This window comes from Silurus meridionalis, chromosome 8 (genome assembly GCF_014805685.1).
Source record: "Silurus meridionalis isolate SWU-2019-XX chromosome 8, ASM1480568v1, whole genome shotgun sequence".
Lineage (NCBI taxonomy): Eukaryota > Metazoa > Chordata > Actinopteri > Siluriformes > Siluridae > Silurus > Silurus meridionalis.
The window spans coordinates 26,295,151-26,314,538 of NC_060891.1; the positions used below are offsets into that span (position 1 = coordinate 26,295,151).

Genomic DNA, 19,388 nt, shown 5'->3' on the forward strand with positions numbered 1-19,388 from the left:
TTTTTTTTTTAAGTCCCTCTTTTAAAGTATGTATATCTGCGACCAAATCAGTTTCTTATCCGCTGTTAAAAAAAGGTATTAAATCCATATGAATATGTTTGAGCTTGTGCAGTTTGCTACAGATGCGGGTTGCGAGCTCTAGTGTGCTCTCTGACCGTCCAATCAAAGAAAATTATGTTATTGGACGCCTGCTAGATGGCCCCGGTGTCGCAAAGTCTTTCTCGTTAAAGCAACAGCTTCTAGCAACATTTTCCTTATACAGTACAGACCAAAAGTTTGGACACACAAGGTGTGTCCAAACTTTTGGTCTGTACTGTAGTTACAGATGCCCCGCATTGTTCAAGCTCCATCTTCAGCATTCTCCCACTGATATACCCCATGTCCCTCCTCTGCACATGTCCAAACCATCTCAATCTCACCTCCTCACCTTGTCTCCAAAACGTCCCACATGTGCTGTCCCTCTAATAAACTCATTTCTAATCCTGTCCATCCTCGTCACTCCCAACAAACATCTCAACATATTCAGCTCTGCTACCTCCAGCTCCACCTCCTGTCTTTTACTCAATGCCACTGTCTCTAACCCATACAACATCTCAGGTCTCACCACAGTCCTATAAACTTTCCCTTTCACTCTCACAGATACTCTTCTATCACAAATCACTCCTGCTATCACTCTTCTCCACCCACTCCACCCTGCCTGCACTCTTTTCTTCACTTCTCTAACACACTCTCCATAACTTTATATTGTAGTAAATGTAAATTAATCGAAAATATTTTGACGTCACAACAACAGCCACGCCCCCTCGCTCAATTTATTTATTCATAAAAAATAAAAATAAAGAGTCCTGTCCTTTAAGAAAAAGCCGGCCAAAAAAAAACGCACGCTATTGGTTACAGGGCGTCTACGTAGGGCGTGTACGTCATGATGTCACGCCTTACGTATAGTGCTCTTCTATAGGGAGTAGGGAGGCGTTTGGGATCGAGCCAGAATACCGTGAAAACCAGTCGCTTTCTCCCTCCTTCGTTTCAAATCAGCGGCTTCTGGAGGTCTGACGGTTTCCGGTACGAGGAGGATCGACTTCACGATATGATGATACTATAAATATAAAGGAAGACGGTTTCTGTTTTATATATAGGGATGGCGGAGGATGTGGATAAGGCAGAGCTGTTAAAGGAGGAGAAGGAGGAGAAGAAGAAACGGTACAATAATGATGATGATGATGATGGAGATCACGATTCGGGAAACCGCGGAGATCGGAGCGGAGAATCGCGACGCGTGCGGACTTTCTGGACTCTGCTGGCGGTCTTGTGCGTCCCGTTGATCGGTACCGGGATCCAGTACTGCAGGAACGCGCAGATATCCGGGCGTCACGTGAGTGCCAAGTTTGATAAGGTCAATCTGTGCATTAATCGATTAATCGATTGTACGATGATTAGAATCGAATCAATGTGGAAGAAAAATAAATGCACGCAGCAGAATCACGGTGAACGCGCGAGCTGCGCCGATTCGTATCGGTATCGGTAAGCGCGGAGTCGGTGAGAATCGATTAATCGCACGTGCCGCAGTTTCTTTTCGCCACGTATGTTTGTTATAGTAGAGCCGTTTTTATTACAGCGGGTTGTTTGATGCGCGCACACACACACACACACACACACACACACACACACACACACACACACACATATGGGCTCCATGTGGAGGAGTTCCTTCCTCCATTACTTCATGGTCTTTCTGCACATAACCCACATCACATCAATTCAGAGCTTCTAGTTATGGATATCGTCCCAAAGCAGCTTTACGAAGATCAAGAGGTTCTAAAATGTGAATTTATATGTGAGTGCCTACAAATTTGAAGGAATAAAAAAAACTCCCTGAGATGAGAGCAAGAAACCAACGAGAACATCCTCATCACCGAATATCCATTCATTATAGTTTAATCATTGATGAGGTCTTCAGTGATGGATGCAGAAATGCAAACCGAAGTACTTTGTAGCCATCGTAACAGACTGTTGATATGAATTACAGTCCAAATCCATCATCAAAGTTCTTGAGCTGCTTAAGAACTTCATGGATGTTCTCCAGTTGAAGTGAACTCCATGCAGAGGTAGAGTTTCATGATGGATCAGGCAGATCGAGAAAGAAAAAGGTACACGATTGCTTGTTAGTGTTACCTCAGGAGTATGTTCAATCATGAGAGAAATAGAGATGAAGATGGAGAGTAGGAGAGAAATAAGGATTGTTACGTATCTTTATTAACTATATAGAAGTTGTAGACACTGTACGGTGCAGTCGGGGACTCCAGAAAGACTCATTATCCGTCCACACCTCCACCAACAAACCTGAGGAAACGCATGAAAGTGGAGTTAGAAGAACATCCAAATATCCCAGTTTAACAAAACTCTATATCTACAATCTCTTTAGATCCCTTTAGATCTGCTCCTTCACCTAAAGAAAACAGCATTTTCGTCTTAAAACTCTCTGTTGCAATGTGATTTTAAAAAAAAGGCATTTTCGTGAAAAACCTCTGTTTTTAGAGTCCATGCTGTTTTGTTGTGGACTGTGCTGCATTGTAGGTGTAAACTCTGCCCCCTGCTGTTCTCTTTACATAAATCAAGGTACCAACAAATAACCTGCACCTCACCTCAATATATACACATGCAGCCTGAATGCATTTTCCCACCAAATTAGATACGCAATATTTTATAATATATAATAATATGTATATTATATATATTTGGAGGGTTGCATTCCACATTTACTCCCAATTTGCTCTTATAATTCCTTTCACTCTTCTGGGAAGATGATTTATTCGATTTTGCAGTGTTCTTGTGGACATGTGTGTTCATCAGCCAAAAGGGTGTTAGTAAAGTCTGGTAGTGATGTAGGTGATGTGGAGATGTTCCTGGGGTGCAGTTATTGTTCACATTCATCCCAAAGGTGTTCAGTAGGATTGAGATCAGAGCTCTATAGCAGGCCACCTAAGATCTTCTTCGTCAAACCATATCTTCATGGAGCTTGCTTTGTGCACAAGGGCATTGCCATGCTGGAACAGATTCGGGTTTGAAAGCATTCTACCGCATCCCAAAGACGTCCTGTACAATTGTGTGCCTCCAGCTTTGGAGAAGAACCACATACTGCAGGAAAGGTCAGGTGTCCCGATACTTACTTACTAGGAGAAGTATTTCTAGGCAAGTGAGACCACTGAATGTTCAAACCCAACATTCCTGGAGTCGATATTCCCACTTGTTAAATTCTTCTCTTTTTTTTTTCCAGGAAGCGGCGCTGAAGACCTTGGGAGCTGAAGGACTTTTCCTTTTCTCATCTCTGGATGCCGATCACGACCTCTATCTCAGTCCCGAGGAGTTTAAACCCGTCGCGGAAAAGCTTACAGGTTCGCTCTTTTCGTTTTGCTCAACAACCAAACGTGGTCACATCATGCTCTGAAACGGCGTGATCTCATCTCACGTTCTTCCGTTTACAGGCGTCTCTCCTCCGGCGGAGTCTGAAGAGGAGTTCGACGCCGACCCGAACGGAGAGACGCTCACGATTCACGCGGCCATGCAGCCGCTTCTGCTCGAGACCATGACCAAGAGCAAGGATGGCTTCCTGGGGGTAAAACTTCATCCCCTAGAAAAATCACAATTCGCAATTGTTCCTCATAAAACTAAATGTTTCTCTGTTTGTGACCCAGAATTTTAACAATCCAGTTTATCTTCTCTAGGTTTCCCACAGCGCGCTAAACGGTCTGCGTTCGTGGAAGAATCCTGCCGTTCCATCCTCCACCTTCTCGGCTGCTCAGTTCCGGATCTTTCTGCCCCCCAAGGGTAAAGGGGAACCGGGGGATACGTGGTGGATCATCTCTAGCGATCTCAATATCTTCACTGGATATCTGCCCAACAATCGGTATCACCCTCCCGCCCCACGCGGCAAAGAGGTACGTCCTGCGTCCTCTGAGCTTTCGGCCAATCAATAAGTGTGATTTATTGTTTGTTTATTGATCCATGTTATGACTCGGGGAAACGATCCGACATCCTGCTTAGTGGTTGTCTCGTATATTTTCTCGTATTTTCTCACCTCACCTACATCAGCACCTGAGTTTACTAACATCCTTGTAACTGAATGAATCTCCACAAAATCTAGTAGAACATCTTCCCATAAGATTATAGGATTGTTATTATTATTATTAAGAGCAAATGGGGACTTAAACTAGAATGCAATGCACAAAATCTCTTCCACATGACTTCTTAAAATGCTCCTCTGTTTTCCTCTGGCTTTCTCAGGTCCTGATCCACACCCTGCTCAGCATGTTTCATCCTCGCCCTTTCATCAAATCTCGCTTCGCTCCTCAGGGAACTGTTGCCTGCATCCGAGCCGTCAGCGACTTTTACTACGACATTGTGTTCAGGTATCGAGCTTCGCGGCACTGATTCGAACCCATCAGCAGTTTTTTTTTTTTTCTGTCCCAAGCTAATTGTTCAAGCCAGCCACAAGGGTCGATGCTAAGCTAGAATTTCAAGAATGTTCTGGTCTGAAGCACAGTGTGAATGTAATATCACATAACCACACGTGATGACCATTCAGCCACGTGATGGAATTAAAATTAATCCTCCTTAGGGGTAGACTGATAAAAAGAACCGTTGACCTTCTGACCATTAACCCAGAGACTTAACGACTGAGTTTCTTCTTCCAAAAGAATTTGCATTTACATGTAATATGACTTGGTTTGCCCACAGTGTGATCTTTCTGACAGAAAATATTGTTTCCGGTCCTTTGTGTAGACACGTTTAACGTGTCGAGGGGCCCGAACACAGCAATGATGTAACTGTAATGGATAGACATTCTGTGATGAGGAGATGAGTATTGGTTCCCTTTAGAGTCTGATTCCTCTCAAGGTTTCTTCCACATGAAATCTCAGGGAGAGGGTTAAGGGCTTTGCTTAACGTCCCAGCAGTGGCAGTTTGGCGATGCTAAGGCTTGAACCCCTGACCTTCTGATCAGTAATCCAGAACCTTAAACCACTGAGCTCCAACTTCCAATTGTAATGAAGTTGAGAGGGGGGTTTGGTGCTACATTATGCATTCTCAGTTATTTACACTGTTAAAGAGATTGAAGCAGAGCAAGAAAGCACCCATCACCGTGCTTCATTTGGTTACGGAAGTCGCCACAGTGCTGCACAGAACCCGCTCGAGAAAAACGTCTCCAAAGAATTGGATTTGAGGGAAGGAGAACCTCGTTCTTACCATATAGACACATCCTTCTGTAGTCGCTGTTGCTGCTGTTGTTCTTGATGTTCAGTTTCAGACTTGTTTGATCCTGGATCTGATTGTTAGCCAGACAATAAAGTTTTTGTTCCTGTTTTATATATAGCAACGTCACAGGTTGCAGACGCTTTGGAGATATGAAGGATACAACACTTCTATAGGAAATCAAGAGGAACATGAGATTGGCCGAAACATTGTGTTTTATGTCGCATTTAAAATACACCTTAATGTCCCTCAATAACATGAATGCAGAAGTTTAATTATCCTTAGTACCTGCCTGATCATACGTTTAAAACTGCTTTAAATCACGACCCAGGGGTTGTTTTAACAGTTTTAATAAATTGCTCAACGTGAGGTGATAAAAAAATATCCTAACTAACGTCCCATCATGTCACAATCTACGTGTACGAACCGTGTTTTTGTCTCGGACTTCAGGATACACGCCGAATTCCAGCTGAACGACGTTCCCGATTTCCCCTTCTGGTTCACACCCGGTCAGTTCGCCGGCCACATCGTGCTCTCTAAAGACGCTTCTCATGTCCGGGACTTCCATCTGTACGTCCCAAATGACAAGTAAGTACCAAAAATCTTTTCTTTTTTTTTTTTTTTTTTTTTTTAAAACATGACCACACGCTAAAGAAGTTTTGTGGACACCTGACTATAAGATTATGTGGTAGGTTTCAAATTTAGTCCCCATTTGCTGGTATAATAAGATCCACTCTTCTGGGAAGATGTTCCACTAGATTTTGTGAAGAAGTGTAAGATCTATTCGGACACAAGGGTGTTAGTAATGTTAGGTGCTGATGGAGCTGAGGTGAGGAGGTTCCTGGGGTACAGTCAGCATTTACGTTCAATAGGGTTTAGAGCTCTATAGCAGGAGATCTTCCACTTCAACCCAAGTAAAGCATATCATCATAGAGCTGGCTTTAGGGGCATTGGCATGCCGGAACAGGTTTGAGTCTCCTATTTCAAGTAAATGGAAAATTTGTCAGGTGTTCCGATCATTATGGAAAGAAAATGTTGTCTTCAGAAGAAGCTGAGATGTTGCTCAAATGACTTCGATCCTGCAGCTATTGAATGCAGCTTATAGATGAATCTGATTTGTTCCTCATAGATCTCTGAATGTCGATATGGAGTGGCTGTACGGCGCCAGTGAGAGCAGCAACATGGAAGTGGACATCGGTTACCTGCCTCAAGTACGTGAACCTTCACAAAACACGCATCCAAAAAGGTCCTAATACGAGAAGAAAAGCGTCTTAGGATGATAGAAATGAACTTTGTCGTCACGGACCTGCTCTCACAATAGGTTTCGAAGTAGAGTTCAACAGATAGTGGATTTTAGCAATAGCTAGGTTGGATCGTACTTGCTGTTAACCGATTAATCAACCAATATATTTTATATTGGATTAAAAAATACACTACGTAAAATAGTAGAGCTTTATTACTAAATAAAGCCTGTATTGAATCATTAAAATGTGCTATATGAAAAAAAATATGAATCAATAAATAGAATTATATAATGAAGTTATAAATAATAAATATAATACAGCGCTCTCCGTGCAGCACGCAGTCAAGCTTCATTGTTCTGGGAGATGTTCCAGGTGATGTGAGGACGCCTGGGGTGCAGTCAGCATTGTCATGCTGGAACAGATTTGGTCTCCTAGTTCAAGTGACTTTTTTTTGTTCCTCTAACTTTGTGGTAGCAGTTTGTGGAAGAACCACATATGGCTGGAAAAGTCAGGTGTCTCAATACTTTTGTCTTTTGTCAACTATATTGTACACACAAATATAATATAATATAATATATTGATATCTAGATGGAGTTGAGAGCAGCAGGACCGTCCACACCCTCCGTGATCTACGATGAGCAGGGGAAGGTGATCGACAGTCTGGAGGAGGGAGGAGAACCCATCCAGTTTGTGTTCGAGGAGATCCGCTGGAGCAGAGAGATCAGCCGGGACGAGGCAGCCGGTCGCATCGAGGTCACCTTTTATCCTTTCAAAAAGGTAAACACTCTCTCTCTCTCTCTCTCTCTCTCTCTCTCTCTCTCTCTCTCTCTCTCTCACATGTACCACATCAATCACTTTTACATTCTTTACTATTAATTCTCTTCTTGTCTCCGCTCTGCACTACCCCCCTTTTCCACAGGTGGCGTATTTTCCTTTCTCAGAGGCCTTCAGCAGGGCAGATGCAGAGGGGAAACTGGTTCACTCCATCCTGCTGTGGGGAGCGCTGGACGATCAGTCCTGCTGAGGTCAGAACATCTTTCTATCTATTTCTCTGTCTGTCTCTGACTCTCTCTGTCTACATGTCTGTCTCTCCCTGTTGGTAAAAAAGTATAAATATAATGGTAGGTGTTTCTGTGGTAATGATGTGACTTCTCTGCTTTCTGACTTGAACTTATTAGCGTTTGTACAGGTCTTTAGTCCTGGTTTGGGTCTGAGACTTTAGTCTGGGTGTTTATTTTTGGTTTTGGTCTGGGTCTTTAATCTTGTTTTAGTTTGTGTCTGGGTCTTTTGTCTTGGTTTGGGTCTGGGTGTGGGTGTTTAGTTTTGGTTTGGGTCTTTGGATATGGGTATTTACTCTTGGTCTGGGTTTTTTAGTCTTGAGTTGGGCCTGGGCCTGTGTTCTGGTTCTTTATCTTGGCATAGGTCTGGGTCTTCAGTTTTGGTCTGTGGTTCCGTGTTTTTAGTGTCGGGTTGGGTTTGAGACTTTGGTCTGGGTGTTTAGTTTTGGGTTGGGTTTTTCATGCAATCTCAGACAAAACTTCACAACATCTAGTGGAACATTTACCCAGAAGAGTGGACGTTATTATAAGAGGAAATGGAGACTAAATGTGGAATGGGATGTTCAATAAGAAGCACATACCAATTTTATAGTCAGGTGTCCACAAACATTTATACATACAGTGTACATTGATAATGTATAATAGTTATTAATAGTCTCAGGAGATGTTATGGAATGTTTATAAGTGGATATCTGGTTATATAAATGTATACTCTGTTGTGTGTGTGTGTGTGTGTGTGTGTGTGTGTGTGTGTGTGTGTGTGTGTGTGTGTTCATCAAATAACAGGTTCGGGGCGAACTCTCCGGGAGACCGTCCTGGAAAGTTCGCCCGTCCTGGCCTTGCTCAACCAGAGCTTCATCAGCAGCTGGTCTCTCGTCAAAGAGCTGGAGGACCTGCAGGTGAAACGAATCACATTTTCCTATTTGTTCTGTCCAAAAAATTGTTTTTTAAAAAAAAACCTAGACAGCAGTTTTTCCAGAAGTTGGGGAAGGTTTTCAGAAGTCCTTTTTGTTTACCCTTTTTTAATTTTTATTATTTTATTTTCTGACCAATCAGGTCTTGTGTTGTTAGAAAGAAAACGACATGGAATTTGGTTGAAAATAAGTTTAGATGTTCGATTCTCCGTGTTCTAACTTTGCTGTGTAGAGAACGTGGAACGTCACATCGATGAGAATAGCAGAGCTGTAGGTTAAGGCATTAGACTTCTGATTGGAGTTTAAATCCCAGCACCACCAAGCTGCAACTGCTGGGCCCTTGAGCAAGGCCCCTGACCCTCAACTGTTTGGTTGTAAGTCGCTCTGGATGAGGGCGTCTGCCTTGAATGGAGGAGGTGGTATCTCAGTGTTTAAATTCTTAGTGGACTTTAAAACAGAAGATCATGAGTTTAAATGTTAACACCACCAAGCTGCCACTGCTGGGCCCTTTTGCAAGGCCCTTAACTCTCACCTGCTTGGTTGAGTAAATGAGAGATAAGGGCCTTGCTAAAGGGCCCAACAGCTTACCTCCTAACCCTAACCTTTGATCAAGGGCCCCAAGAGTGGCATATTATTATTATTATTATTATTATTATTATTACACAGACCTTCATGAGCTCCGTATCAGTAATCTGTAATAATAATATTAATATGCCACTCTTGGGGCCCTTGATCAAGGCCCTTAACCCTCTGTGCTCCGGTGGTGCTGTTTTGCGGTAATGCGGGGAAAAAATTTCCTCTGAGCTGTAAAAAGTAAATGTGACGAGTATACAGGGAGTGCAGAATTATTAGGCAAGTTGTATTTTTGAGGATTAATTTTATTTGAGGATTTAATTTGAACAACAACCATGTTCTCAATGAACACAAAAAACTCATTAATATCAAAGCTGAATATTTTTGGAAGTAGTTTTAGTTTTAGCTATTTTAGGGGGATATCTGTGTGTGCAGGTGACTATTACTGTGCATAATTATTAGGCAACTTAACAAAAAACAAATTCATACCCATTTCAATTATTTATTTTTACCAGTGAAACCAATATAACATCTCAACATTCACAAATATACATTTCTGACATTCAAAACCAAACAAAACAAATCAGTGACCAATATAGCCACCTTTCTTTGCAAGGACACTCAAAAGCCTGCCATCCATGGATTCTGTCAGTGTTTTGATCTGTTCACCATCAACATTGCGTGCAGCAGCAACCACAGCCTCCCAGACACTGTTCAGAGAGGTGTACTGTTTTCCTCCTTGTAAATCGCACATTTGATGATGGACCACAGGTTCTCAATGGGGTTCAGATCAGGTGAACAAGGAGGCCATATCATTAGATTTTCTTCTTTATACCCTTTCTTGCCAGCCACGCTGTGGAGTACTTGGACGTGTGTGATGGAGCATTGTCCTGCATGAAAATCATGTTTTTCTTGAAGGATGCAGACTTCTTCCTGTACCACTGCTTGAAGAAGGTGTCTTCCAGAAACTGGCAGTAGGACTGGGAGTTCAGCTTGACTCCATCCTCAACCCGAAAAGGCCCCACAAGCTCATCTTTGATGATACCAGCCCAAACCAGTACTCCACCTCCACCTTGCTGGCGTCTGAGTCGGACTGGAGCTCTCTGCCCTTTACCAATCCAGCCACGGGCCCATCCATCTGGCCCATCAAGACTCACTCTCATTTCATCAGTCCATAAAACCTTAGAAAATCAGTCTTGAGATATTTCTTGGCCCAGTCTTGACGTTTCAGCTTGTGTGTCTTGTTCAGTGGTGGTCGACTTTCTGCCTTTCTTACCTTGGCCATGTCTCTGAGTATTGCACACCTTGTGCTTTTGGGCACTCAGTGATGTTGCAGCTCTGAAATATGGCCAAACTGGTGGCAAGTGGCATCTTGGCAGCTGCACGCTTGACTTTTCTCAGTTCACGGGCAGTTATTTTGCGCCTTGGTTTTTCCACACGCTTCTTGCGACCCTGTCGACTATTTTGAATGAAACGCTTGATTGTTCGATGATCACGCTCAGAAGCTTGGCTATTTTAAGACTGCTGCATCCTCTGCAATATATCTCACTATTTTTGACTTTTCTGAGCCTGTCAAGTCCTTCTTTTGACCCATTTTGCCAAAGGAAAGGAAGTTGCCTAATAATTATGCACACCTGATATAGGGTGTTGATGTCATTAGACCACACCCCTTCTCATTACAGAGATGCACATCACCTAATATGCTTAATTGGTAGTAGGCTTTCCAGCCTATACAGCTTGGAGTAAGACAACATGCATAACGAGGATGATGTGGTCAAAATACTCATTTGCCTAATAATTCTGCACTCCCTGTAAAGCATCTTTCTTTCTTTTTTTCATCCTGCAGGCCGATGAAAAGAATCTGGACTTGAATCAGAAGGCACGTTTACACCTGGAGCAGTACAGCTTCCCCGTGGAAATGATGGTGGCCCTGCCCAATGGCACAGTGGTGCGTTCTGGGATTTTAGTTTGCTACGTGTTGCGAATGCATTCTGCCAACATATTTTCCATCCAATAAAAACACACCCAATGTACTGCAAACGTAGGATACGCCCATATATGGTCATGCCCATATATAGTACAATAAGGCAACGTCAAACTTTCCGGGAAATGATGTGAATTCATATAGTGATTAACATATTTACACTTTATGGTTGAAAGTTTGTGGACACCTGACCTTTTTTTGGAGCTTCTCATTCCACATTTGGTCCCCATTTCCTGTTATAAAAGCCTCCACTCTTCTAGGAAGATGTTCCTCTAGATTTTGTGGAGATCCTTTTAGTCACGATTCATCCCAAATTATGTAAGGTTTAGAGCTCTATAGCAGGAGATCTTCCACTCCAACCCATAAAAAGCAGATCTTCATGGAGCTGGCTTTGTGCACATGGGCATGTTCATGCTGGAAGAGGTTGAAGTGAAAGTTCACCACATCCAATACAATCAGTTTTTTTCAATACTTTTGCTCATACACGGTATCTCTTTTCTAGATATGATCAATTCATCTCAGTTTTCTATTTCTTCTCAGGTCCACCACATCAACGCTAACAACTTCCTGGACCAGACCTCCATGAAGCCAGAGGATGAATCCGGGTTCAGCTTCTCGACGGTTTCGAGGACCCGTCCACCTCCCTGTACGTCCGCTTCCTCCAGGAGGGACTGGACAAGGCTAAAGTTTACCTCCAGTCATCGTAAACAGACACACACACCGTCCATCATCTCTCACACACGTGTGTGAATAGGGTCTTCTCTCCTGGACATTGTGCTGAATTGAATTCTGGGAATTTCTCTGCTGGGGATGTAGCAAAGTTGTGACTGCAGATTTTTCTACACACATTCGAGTACAGTGAATACGATAACACTTTTTTTTTGTGACCTGATGATGTTTCTGAAACTTTACTGATCAAATGAGATGTTTTTTCTTTTTTTTTTTCCCTTTCATCTCCAAAGCAGAAAAGAGGCATTTTATATTTACCTCTTTTTCCTCCCTATTTAATTTTTTATCTCTAAATGGTGGCATCTAAGTGGCATCCTGGAAAATCTCTTCACATGTTCCTCAACCAGACACAAAGTTCCATATTTATACACAAAAGTTTGTGGACACCTGCTCTCTTCTGGGAAGATGTTCCTCTAGATTGTGTGGAGATACTTTCAGCCACATTGGTGTTAGTAAAGCCAGGTACTGATGTAGGTAAGGTGAGGAAGTTCCTGGAGTGCAGAGTTCACATTCATCCCAAAGGTGTTCAATAGAGTTTGAGCTCTGTAGCTGGAGATCTTCTACTACAACCCATGTAAAGAATCTGGACTTGAATCAGAAGGCACGTTTACACCTGGAGCAGTACAGCTTCCCGTGGAAATGATGGTGGCCCTGCCCAATGGCACAGTGGTGCGTTCTGGGATTTTAGTTTGCTACGTGTTGCGAATGCATTCTGCCAACATATTTTCCATCCAATAAAACACACCCAATGTACTGCAAACGTAGGATACGCCCATATATGGTCATGCCCATATATGGTACAATAAGGCAACGTCAAACTTTCCGGGAAATGATGTGAATTCATATAGTGATTAACATATTTACACTTTATGGTTGAAAGTTTGTGGACACCTGAAGTTTTTTTGGAGCTTCTCATTCCACATTTGGTCCCCAGTTCCTGTTATAAAAACCTCCACTCTTCTAGGAAGATGTTCCTCTAGATTTTGTGGAGATCCTTTTAGTCACAATTCATCCCAAATTATGTAAGGTTTAGTGCTCTATAGCAGGAGATCTTCCACTCCAACCCATAAAAAGCAGATCTTCATGGAGCTGGCTTTGTGCACATGGGCATGTTCATGCTGGAAGAGGTTGAAGTAAAAGTTCACCACATCCAATACAATCACTTTTTTTTTTTAATACTTTTGCTCATACACGGTATCTCTTTTCTAGATATGATCGCTTCATCTCAGTTTTCTATTTCTTCTCAGGTCCACCACATCAACGCTAACAACTTCCTGGACCAGACCTCCATGAAGCCAGAGGATGAATCCGGGTTCAGCTTCTCGACCGGTTTCGAGGACCCGTCCACCTCCCTGTACGTCCGCTTCCTCCAGGAGGGACTGGACAAGGCTAAAGTTTACCTCCAGTCATCGTAAACAGACACACACACACACACCGTCCATCATCTCTCACACACGTGTGTGAATAGGGTCTTCTCTCCTGGACCTTGTGCTGAATTGAATTCTGGGAATTTCTCTGCTGGGGATGTAGCAAAGTTGTGACTGCAGATTTTTCTACACACATTCGAGTACAGTGAATACGATAACACTTTTTTTTTTTGTGACCTGATGATGTTTCTGAAACTTTACTGATCAAATGAGATGTTTTTTCTTTTTTTTTTTCCCTTTCATCTCCAAGGCAGAAAAGAGGCATTTTATATTTACCTCTTTTTCCTCCCTATTTAATTTTTTATCTCTAAATGGTGGCATCTAAGTGGCATCCTGGAAATCTCTTCACATGTTCCTCAACCAGACACAAAGTTCCATATTTATACACAAAAGTTTGTGGACACCTGCTCTCTTCTGGGAAGATGTTCCTCTAGATTGTGTGGAGATACTTTCAGCCACATTGGTGTTAGTAAAGCCAGGTACTGATGTAGGTAAGGTGAGGAAGTTCCTGGAGTGCAGAGTTCACATTCATCCCAAAGGTGTTCAATAGAGTTTGAGCTCTGTAGCTGGAGATCTTCTACTACAACCCATGTAAAGCAGATCTTCATGGAGCTGGCTTTGTGCTGGAACAGGTTTGGGTCTCCAAGTTCAATCGAAGGAAATATTTCTGTAGATGTCCTGTACAGTTGGCTGGAAAACACCATTGTGGTTGAATGAATCTCCACAAATCTCCAAAATTTAGTGGAACATCTTCCTAGAACAGTGGAAGTTTATTATAACAGCAAATGGAGACTCGATGTGGAATTGGATGCTCAAAAAGAAGCACAATTTAATGGTCAGGTGTCCACAAACGTTTGTCCAAGTGTATTGAAAATATTTATAATTTTTTTTTTTAAGGAGAAACGTTGTCCGTCGTCCTCGTCGCCATTTTCAAACGTTTCCCGCGAACCTGCGATGTTTTGGAAGCCGTAAATTTCTTTTCTAGTTCGTCGAACAAATGCTGCGATGTTGGGGAAAGGTTTTTTTGTCACACGACTTTCCTCAATTTTACACTACAACTTAAAAAACGCAGAAAAAAAAATAAAAAAGTAAAGCAGAAAAACAATCAAAAAAAGTATTTTGATTTATGAGGACGCCAACGAAATCGGATCTTGCAGGAAGCACGAGGACCGTATTTCTTCATTCCGTTAATGTTTCATTGACGTTTCCTCGTCTCCGCTACCGGGTTCGTAGCCGTCCCACGAGATCTCCTCCTATTGGTGAGGTTTTTAGATGATCGTCGTTGCAGTGAAAACCAATTGGAAAGATTTCTTACAATCCCGAAGTCACTATTGGTGGAACGTACAGTGGGGAAAATCCGTTTTTTGGCAGCAAAATATAAAAGAAATTAATTGTTAGACTCTTTTTAGTGCAGCGTTGGAGAGATCTTTACACTCGGTTCCAAACTGAAGCCATTTCTGCCTGAGTGTATTTATAGCTTGAAGCATACAACAGATTCAAATACAATACAAGGGTTTTTTTGTTTTACCTATTTGGCTTGGATGTTTGACAGATTTTCCCAGAATGCCCCTCCACACACACACACACACACACACACACACACACACACACACACACACACACACACACACACACACACACACACACGTGTGTGTGTTGTCGTGTTCGGATGGAGCAGTTTGTGACGGCCTGTTCTGAAAGCCCACTGTGGCGGGATCAAGCCTGATGTCATTGTTCCAGTCCAGAATAATACACACACACACACACATTCACTCTTTTATAACCGCTCGAGTGTCAGTGTGTTGTCTTGTCTTGTTCTCATGATCAGTATTAACTTCGTTTCCCTCAGATCTGGGATTTGAAGCCACTCCTTATTTTTGGTCCAAATGAAACCCTGAGATTTTGGATGGAAAGAATTTACTCGTCCTGAAAACATCAAACTAATGAAGATTTTCCAAATATTATATCCTTTTTTTTCCCATCTGAGGTAAATTTAAGCCAAAAACACTATGCTGTGTGTATGTGTATATATTTTTAAACACTATATAGACAAGAGTTTTTGGACACTTGATCATCAAGATGTTCTTATTTCTGAACATCTCATCCCACATTAAATCTCCATTTCCTCTCATAATTCCCTCCACTTTTTTTAGATGATCTACTAGATTTTGTGGAGATTTGTGAAGATTCATTCATCCACAAGGGTGTTAGTAAAGTCAGGTACTGATGTAGGTGAGGTGAGGTATCTCACCTGAGGTGAGGTCTTTAATATGGTTTAGAGCGCTGTAGCTTTACTTCACACACATGTAAAGCTGATCTTTATGGAGCTTTGTACTAATGGCTGAAAAAGTCAGGTGTTCCGACACTTTTGTTCATATTCTCTGAGGGCACAGTTGTTTATAGATCGATGGCATTTATTCCAAGATGGCTGCCATCATTTATTTACAGCTGACAGAAGTCCTGCTTGGTTCTAACACAATCCGAGTGGTTTCTTTAAACACCAGATGTGGTTTGAGGAGAAAATTTACACTAAACTTTTGTAAAGTAGAAAAAATTCATTAGTTCACACCAGTGTAAACACAAACAGACTTTTTGACACGATCATGTGACCCTGTTCATCATTCGAGTCCACTGTAGGATTTCTCTCCCTGTATGAATGTATTTGTTATAGAGTGCCTGAAAATAAACTGCTTTTCTACATATTATTTTTGTTTAATGTCCTTAATTTATTTATTTATTTGATTTGATTGGTTTCACATGAACAGCCTTAAAATCCATGAGGTAACTATAGAAGGTGGACTTTTTTTTTTCCTCAGTTGCTTTGGATCGTTTCTCAGATCAGAAATTAAATTCTCAAAACTACTTCCACATCATGTGGTCACTTGTTGATCATTTAACCGATTGTGGACAAGTGTGTGAGTTTCTTACATTATCAATTCTCACCTGAATCGTCTCAACCCCCAAAACATCTCTCCAACAGTGAATGCAAAAAAAAAAAAAAAAAAGGTTAAACCAGTTGTCATCATCTCAAGATTCAACTTCTTATTGTGATTGTGTTGAAGTGATGAATTGTGCAGATGAATCTTGAATGTCACGAGGAGAGGGAACTGCTTCAAATCAACCAATAATCAACTGGTTCTTTAAAACCGGTCAAAGGTGAAACTCGTGAACCTTCAATTGGACAGCAAAATAGAATTATGATTTCTGAAACTGGATGAACAACCAGGAAATGAACAAACAATAGTACGGTACAAGTGCGAATCCTGTCTGATCTCTTACAATCAATATACAGTGCATACAGTAATGTGTAGATTTGTGCTGCTGAAATTCATAGATGTCCTACAGAAGAAATTCATCCTTGTGCAATTCAATCATTGTAACCCAACCAGTAATTTACATCAGGAAATACTGAAACTGTGCGCCGTCACACTGACAACACGACCAAACATTTTGATCTTGTTTGTGAACAATGAAAAAAGGACTGGCCAGTCTGGTGGCAATCAGATGTTCATTGACACAAATACTTACTTTTGAGAGATGAACTTAGAAGTACTGGGTTTTGCAAGTAATCCAATGTGTGATGCTGTTTGTACAAATTGTTTAGAGAAATGCAAAGTCAAAAGCTTTTATTGTCATTTCAACCATATATACACACAGTGAAATGAGACAACGTTCCTCCAGGATCCTGCTGCTACATTAAACAACATAAAGCTACATAACAGAAAACACAGAGCTGAGGACTAGTAAGTGTCCTCGCCACATAAAGTGCAACCAGTGCAAGACAACAGTGCACAAGACAACACAACAGTGTAGGACAAATACACAAGACACAAAAAAGCGCTGCCAGTAAACCTACTGTTTGTTATACAGTAAACATTTGTGTACTAAGAATACAATGTGGTGGTGATGAAGACATGGAAGTGTGAAGTGAGTATGAGTGTGTGTTTAAGTTCAGGTTGTGCAGATCAGTAACACAGTTTAGTTCTGTGTGTTGAGGAGCCTGAGGGCTTGGGCGCATCGCTTTCCCAATGGTAGAAGAGTGAAGTATGTGTGTGACGGGTGTGTGCAGTTGTCCACAATGCTGCTGGCTTTGCGGATGCAGCTTGTGGTATAAATGTCAGTGATGGAGGGAAGAGAGACTAATGATTTTCTCAGCTGTCCTCACTATCCTCTGTGGGGTCTTGCGATCCGAGACGGTGGAGTTCCCCTTAATCAGGCAGTGATGCAGCTGCTCAGGATGCTCTCGATGGTCCCTCTGTAGAACATAGTCAGGATGTGTGGGAGGGAGATGGGCTTTCCTCAGGCTTTTTTCAGGAAGTAGAGACGCTGCTGGGCTTTCTTTGTGATGGAGCTGGTGTTGAGCTTTACCAAGTAAAGTTCTCTGCCAGATAAACACCAAGGAATTTGGTGCTCTTGACGATCTCCACTTAGGATCCATCGATGATCAGTGGAGAATGGCCAGTCTGTGCTCTCCTGAAGTTAACAACCATCTCTTTAGTTTTGTCAACGTTCAGAGACGAGGTTGTTGACATCATCCGTGGAGCGGTTTGGATGATACGCAAATCTCATGGGGTCCAGTGAGGGTGGTAGCTGGGTTTTGATGTGCCTCATGACCAGCCTCTCGAAGCATCTTCATCATGATGGGTGTCAGTGCGACAGGACAATAGACATTGAGGCAGAAAACTGTCGATCGTCGTCTTGCGGCACGTAGGAACAACGTTGCTGCTCAGGGAGATGTTAAGGATGTCGGTGAAGACATCCGCTAGCTGTTCTGCACATTCCCTGAGCACTCTGCTAGGAATGTTGTCTGGTCCAGCAGACTTTTGTGGGTTAACTCTGCATAGAGTTTTCCTCACTTCTAGCGAGTTCTACACATAACACACGTCACATCATAACCTTGTGCTCCAGAACATCTGATCACATGCACATTATCAACTTTTGCTTTTAATATCATGAGCAGCAGCTACGCTAATTCCTCTCCACTGCTTCTCTTTCTCTCCCCATCCTGAGGCTTTCTGAGGTTGCTCCAGCCCCAGTCACGTCGCACTTTATAAAGATTACAGACCTTTAAATAAGTAGATGCCCACAAACATCCTGAACCATCTAAAGACAATTGGATCCCACTTAATGTGGAGTTTTGACATTGGACCTCCTGGAGTGTTTAAAGGCTCTGGCATGGAGAAGCTGGTGTTGGATCTGTGATGATCGCAGATGTTGAGTTATTTTATGAGTTGCTCAGTAGCTCCTGGTTTTATAACCACAAATGACTGTAAAAGACTGTAGAAAGGACATTACTTATAATCTTACACTCCAGTGCTCATGTTAGTTCTCACTCTCCAGTGTTCTGTATTGTTTAAAGATTTATGATCAAACTCTTGATGTCACCCAAATGAGGATGTTTTTCCCTTTTGAGTCTGGTTCCTCTCAATGTTTCTTCCTCATAACATCTAAGGGAGTTTTTCCTTCACCACAGTCACCATGGCTGCTCATCAGGGATAAATACACACCATTCACCTTCACTGTTAAATTCTGTGAAGCTGCTTTGAGACAATGTCTGTTGTGAAAGCACAATAGAAATAAACTTGACTTGACTTGAGTAGTTTATTAGAGAAACAGCACATGTAGGACGTTTTGGAGACAAGGTGAGGGAGGTGAGATTGAGATGGTTTGGACATGTGCAGAGGAGGGACATGGGGTATATCAGTAGGAGAATGCTGAGGATGGAGACACCAGGAAGGAGGAAAAGAGGAAGACCAAGGAGGAGGTTTATGGATGTGGTGAGGGAAGACATGCAGGTAGTTGGTTTGAAAGTGGCAGATGTAGAGAAGAATGAGAGCAGCCGAAAGAAGAAGAGTAAATATTAAAGACGATTCAAGAAATGCTCCAAAGCAACTGAGAGAATGGTTTAGGACTCCAGTCACCATGAAAGGTTTTACACTCAAGTCTCTGTCAATGAACAGCTCTAAAACCTTAACAATGTTAGAACTGTAATAAATGGACATTTGGTGTTGAGGTTCCTTTTTTGAGTCTGGTTCCTCTCAAGGTTTCTTCCACATCCCATCACAGGAAGCTTTTCCTTCACCACAGTCACCACTAGCTCACTTATTAGATAAGTAGGATGCGTTTCTGATGGTCGACTTTATATTCCTGATCTATTAGTTTGTGTAAAGCAGATTGAAGAGAATGTTCATCCAAAAAAAACATTGAATTGA

At 42.1% G+C, this 19,388-nt stretch overlaps 1 protein-coding gene across 2 annotated transcripts; it reads left to right on the forward strand.

Moving 5' to 3' along the window:
- Positions 1-968: 968 nt before the first annotated feature.
- On the forward strand, positions 969-15,881 carry selenon (selenoprotein N). 2 transcript variants are annotated; one of them, XM_046855051.1, is made up of 12 exons: positions 969-1,372; positions 3,275-3,392; positions 3,483-3,613; positions 3,723-3,935; positions 4,282-4,406; positions 5,698-5,835; positions 6,377-6,458; positions 7,080-7,268; positions 7,411-7,516; positions 8,336-8,448; positions 10,883-10,984; positions 12,997-15,881. In XM_046855051.1, the coding sequence occupies exons 1-12, from the start codon at positions 1,139-1,141 to the stop codon at positions 13,162-13,164; spliced, it is 1,719 nt and encodes a 572-aa protein (XP_046711007.1). In that variant the 5' UTR covers positions 969-1,138; the 3' UTR covers positions 13,165-15,881. The 2 variants fall into 2 exon arrangements, with proteins under 2 accessions (XP_046711007.1, XP_046711006.1); XM_046855050.1 differs by lacking the exon at positions 12,997-15,881 and adding an exon at positions 11,561-11,891.
- The last annotated feature ends 3,507 nt before the right edge of the window (positions 15,882-19,388 follow it).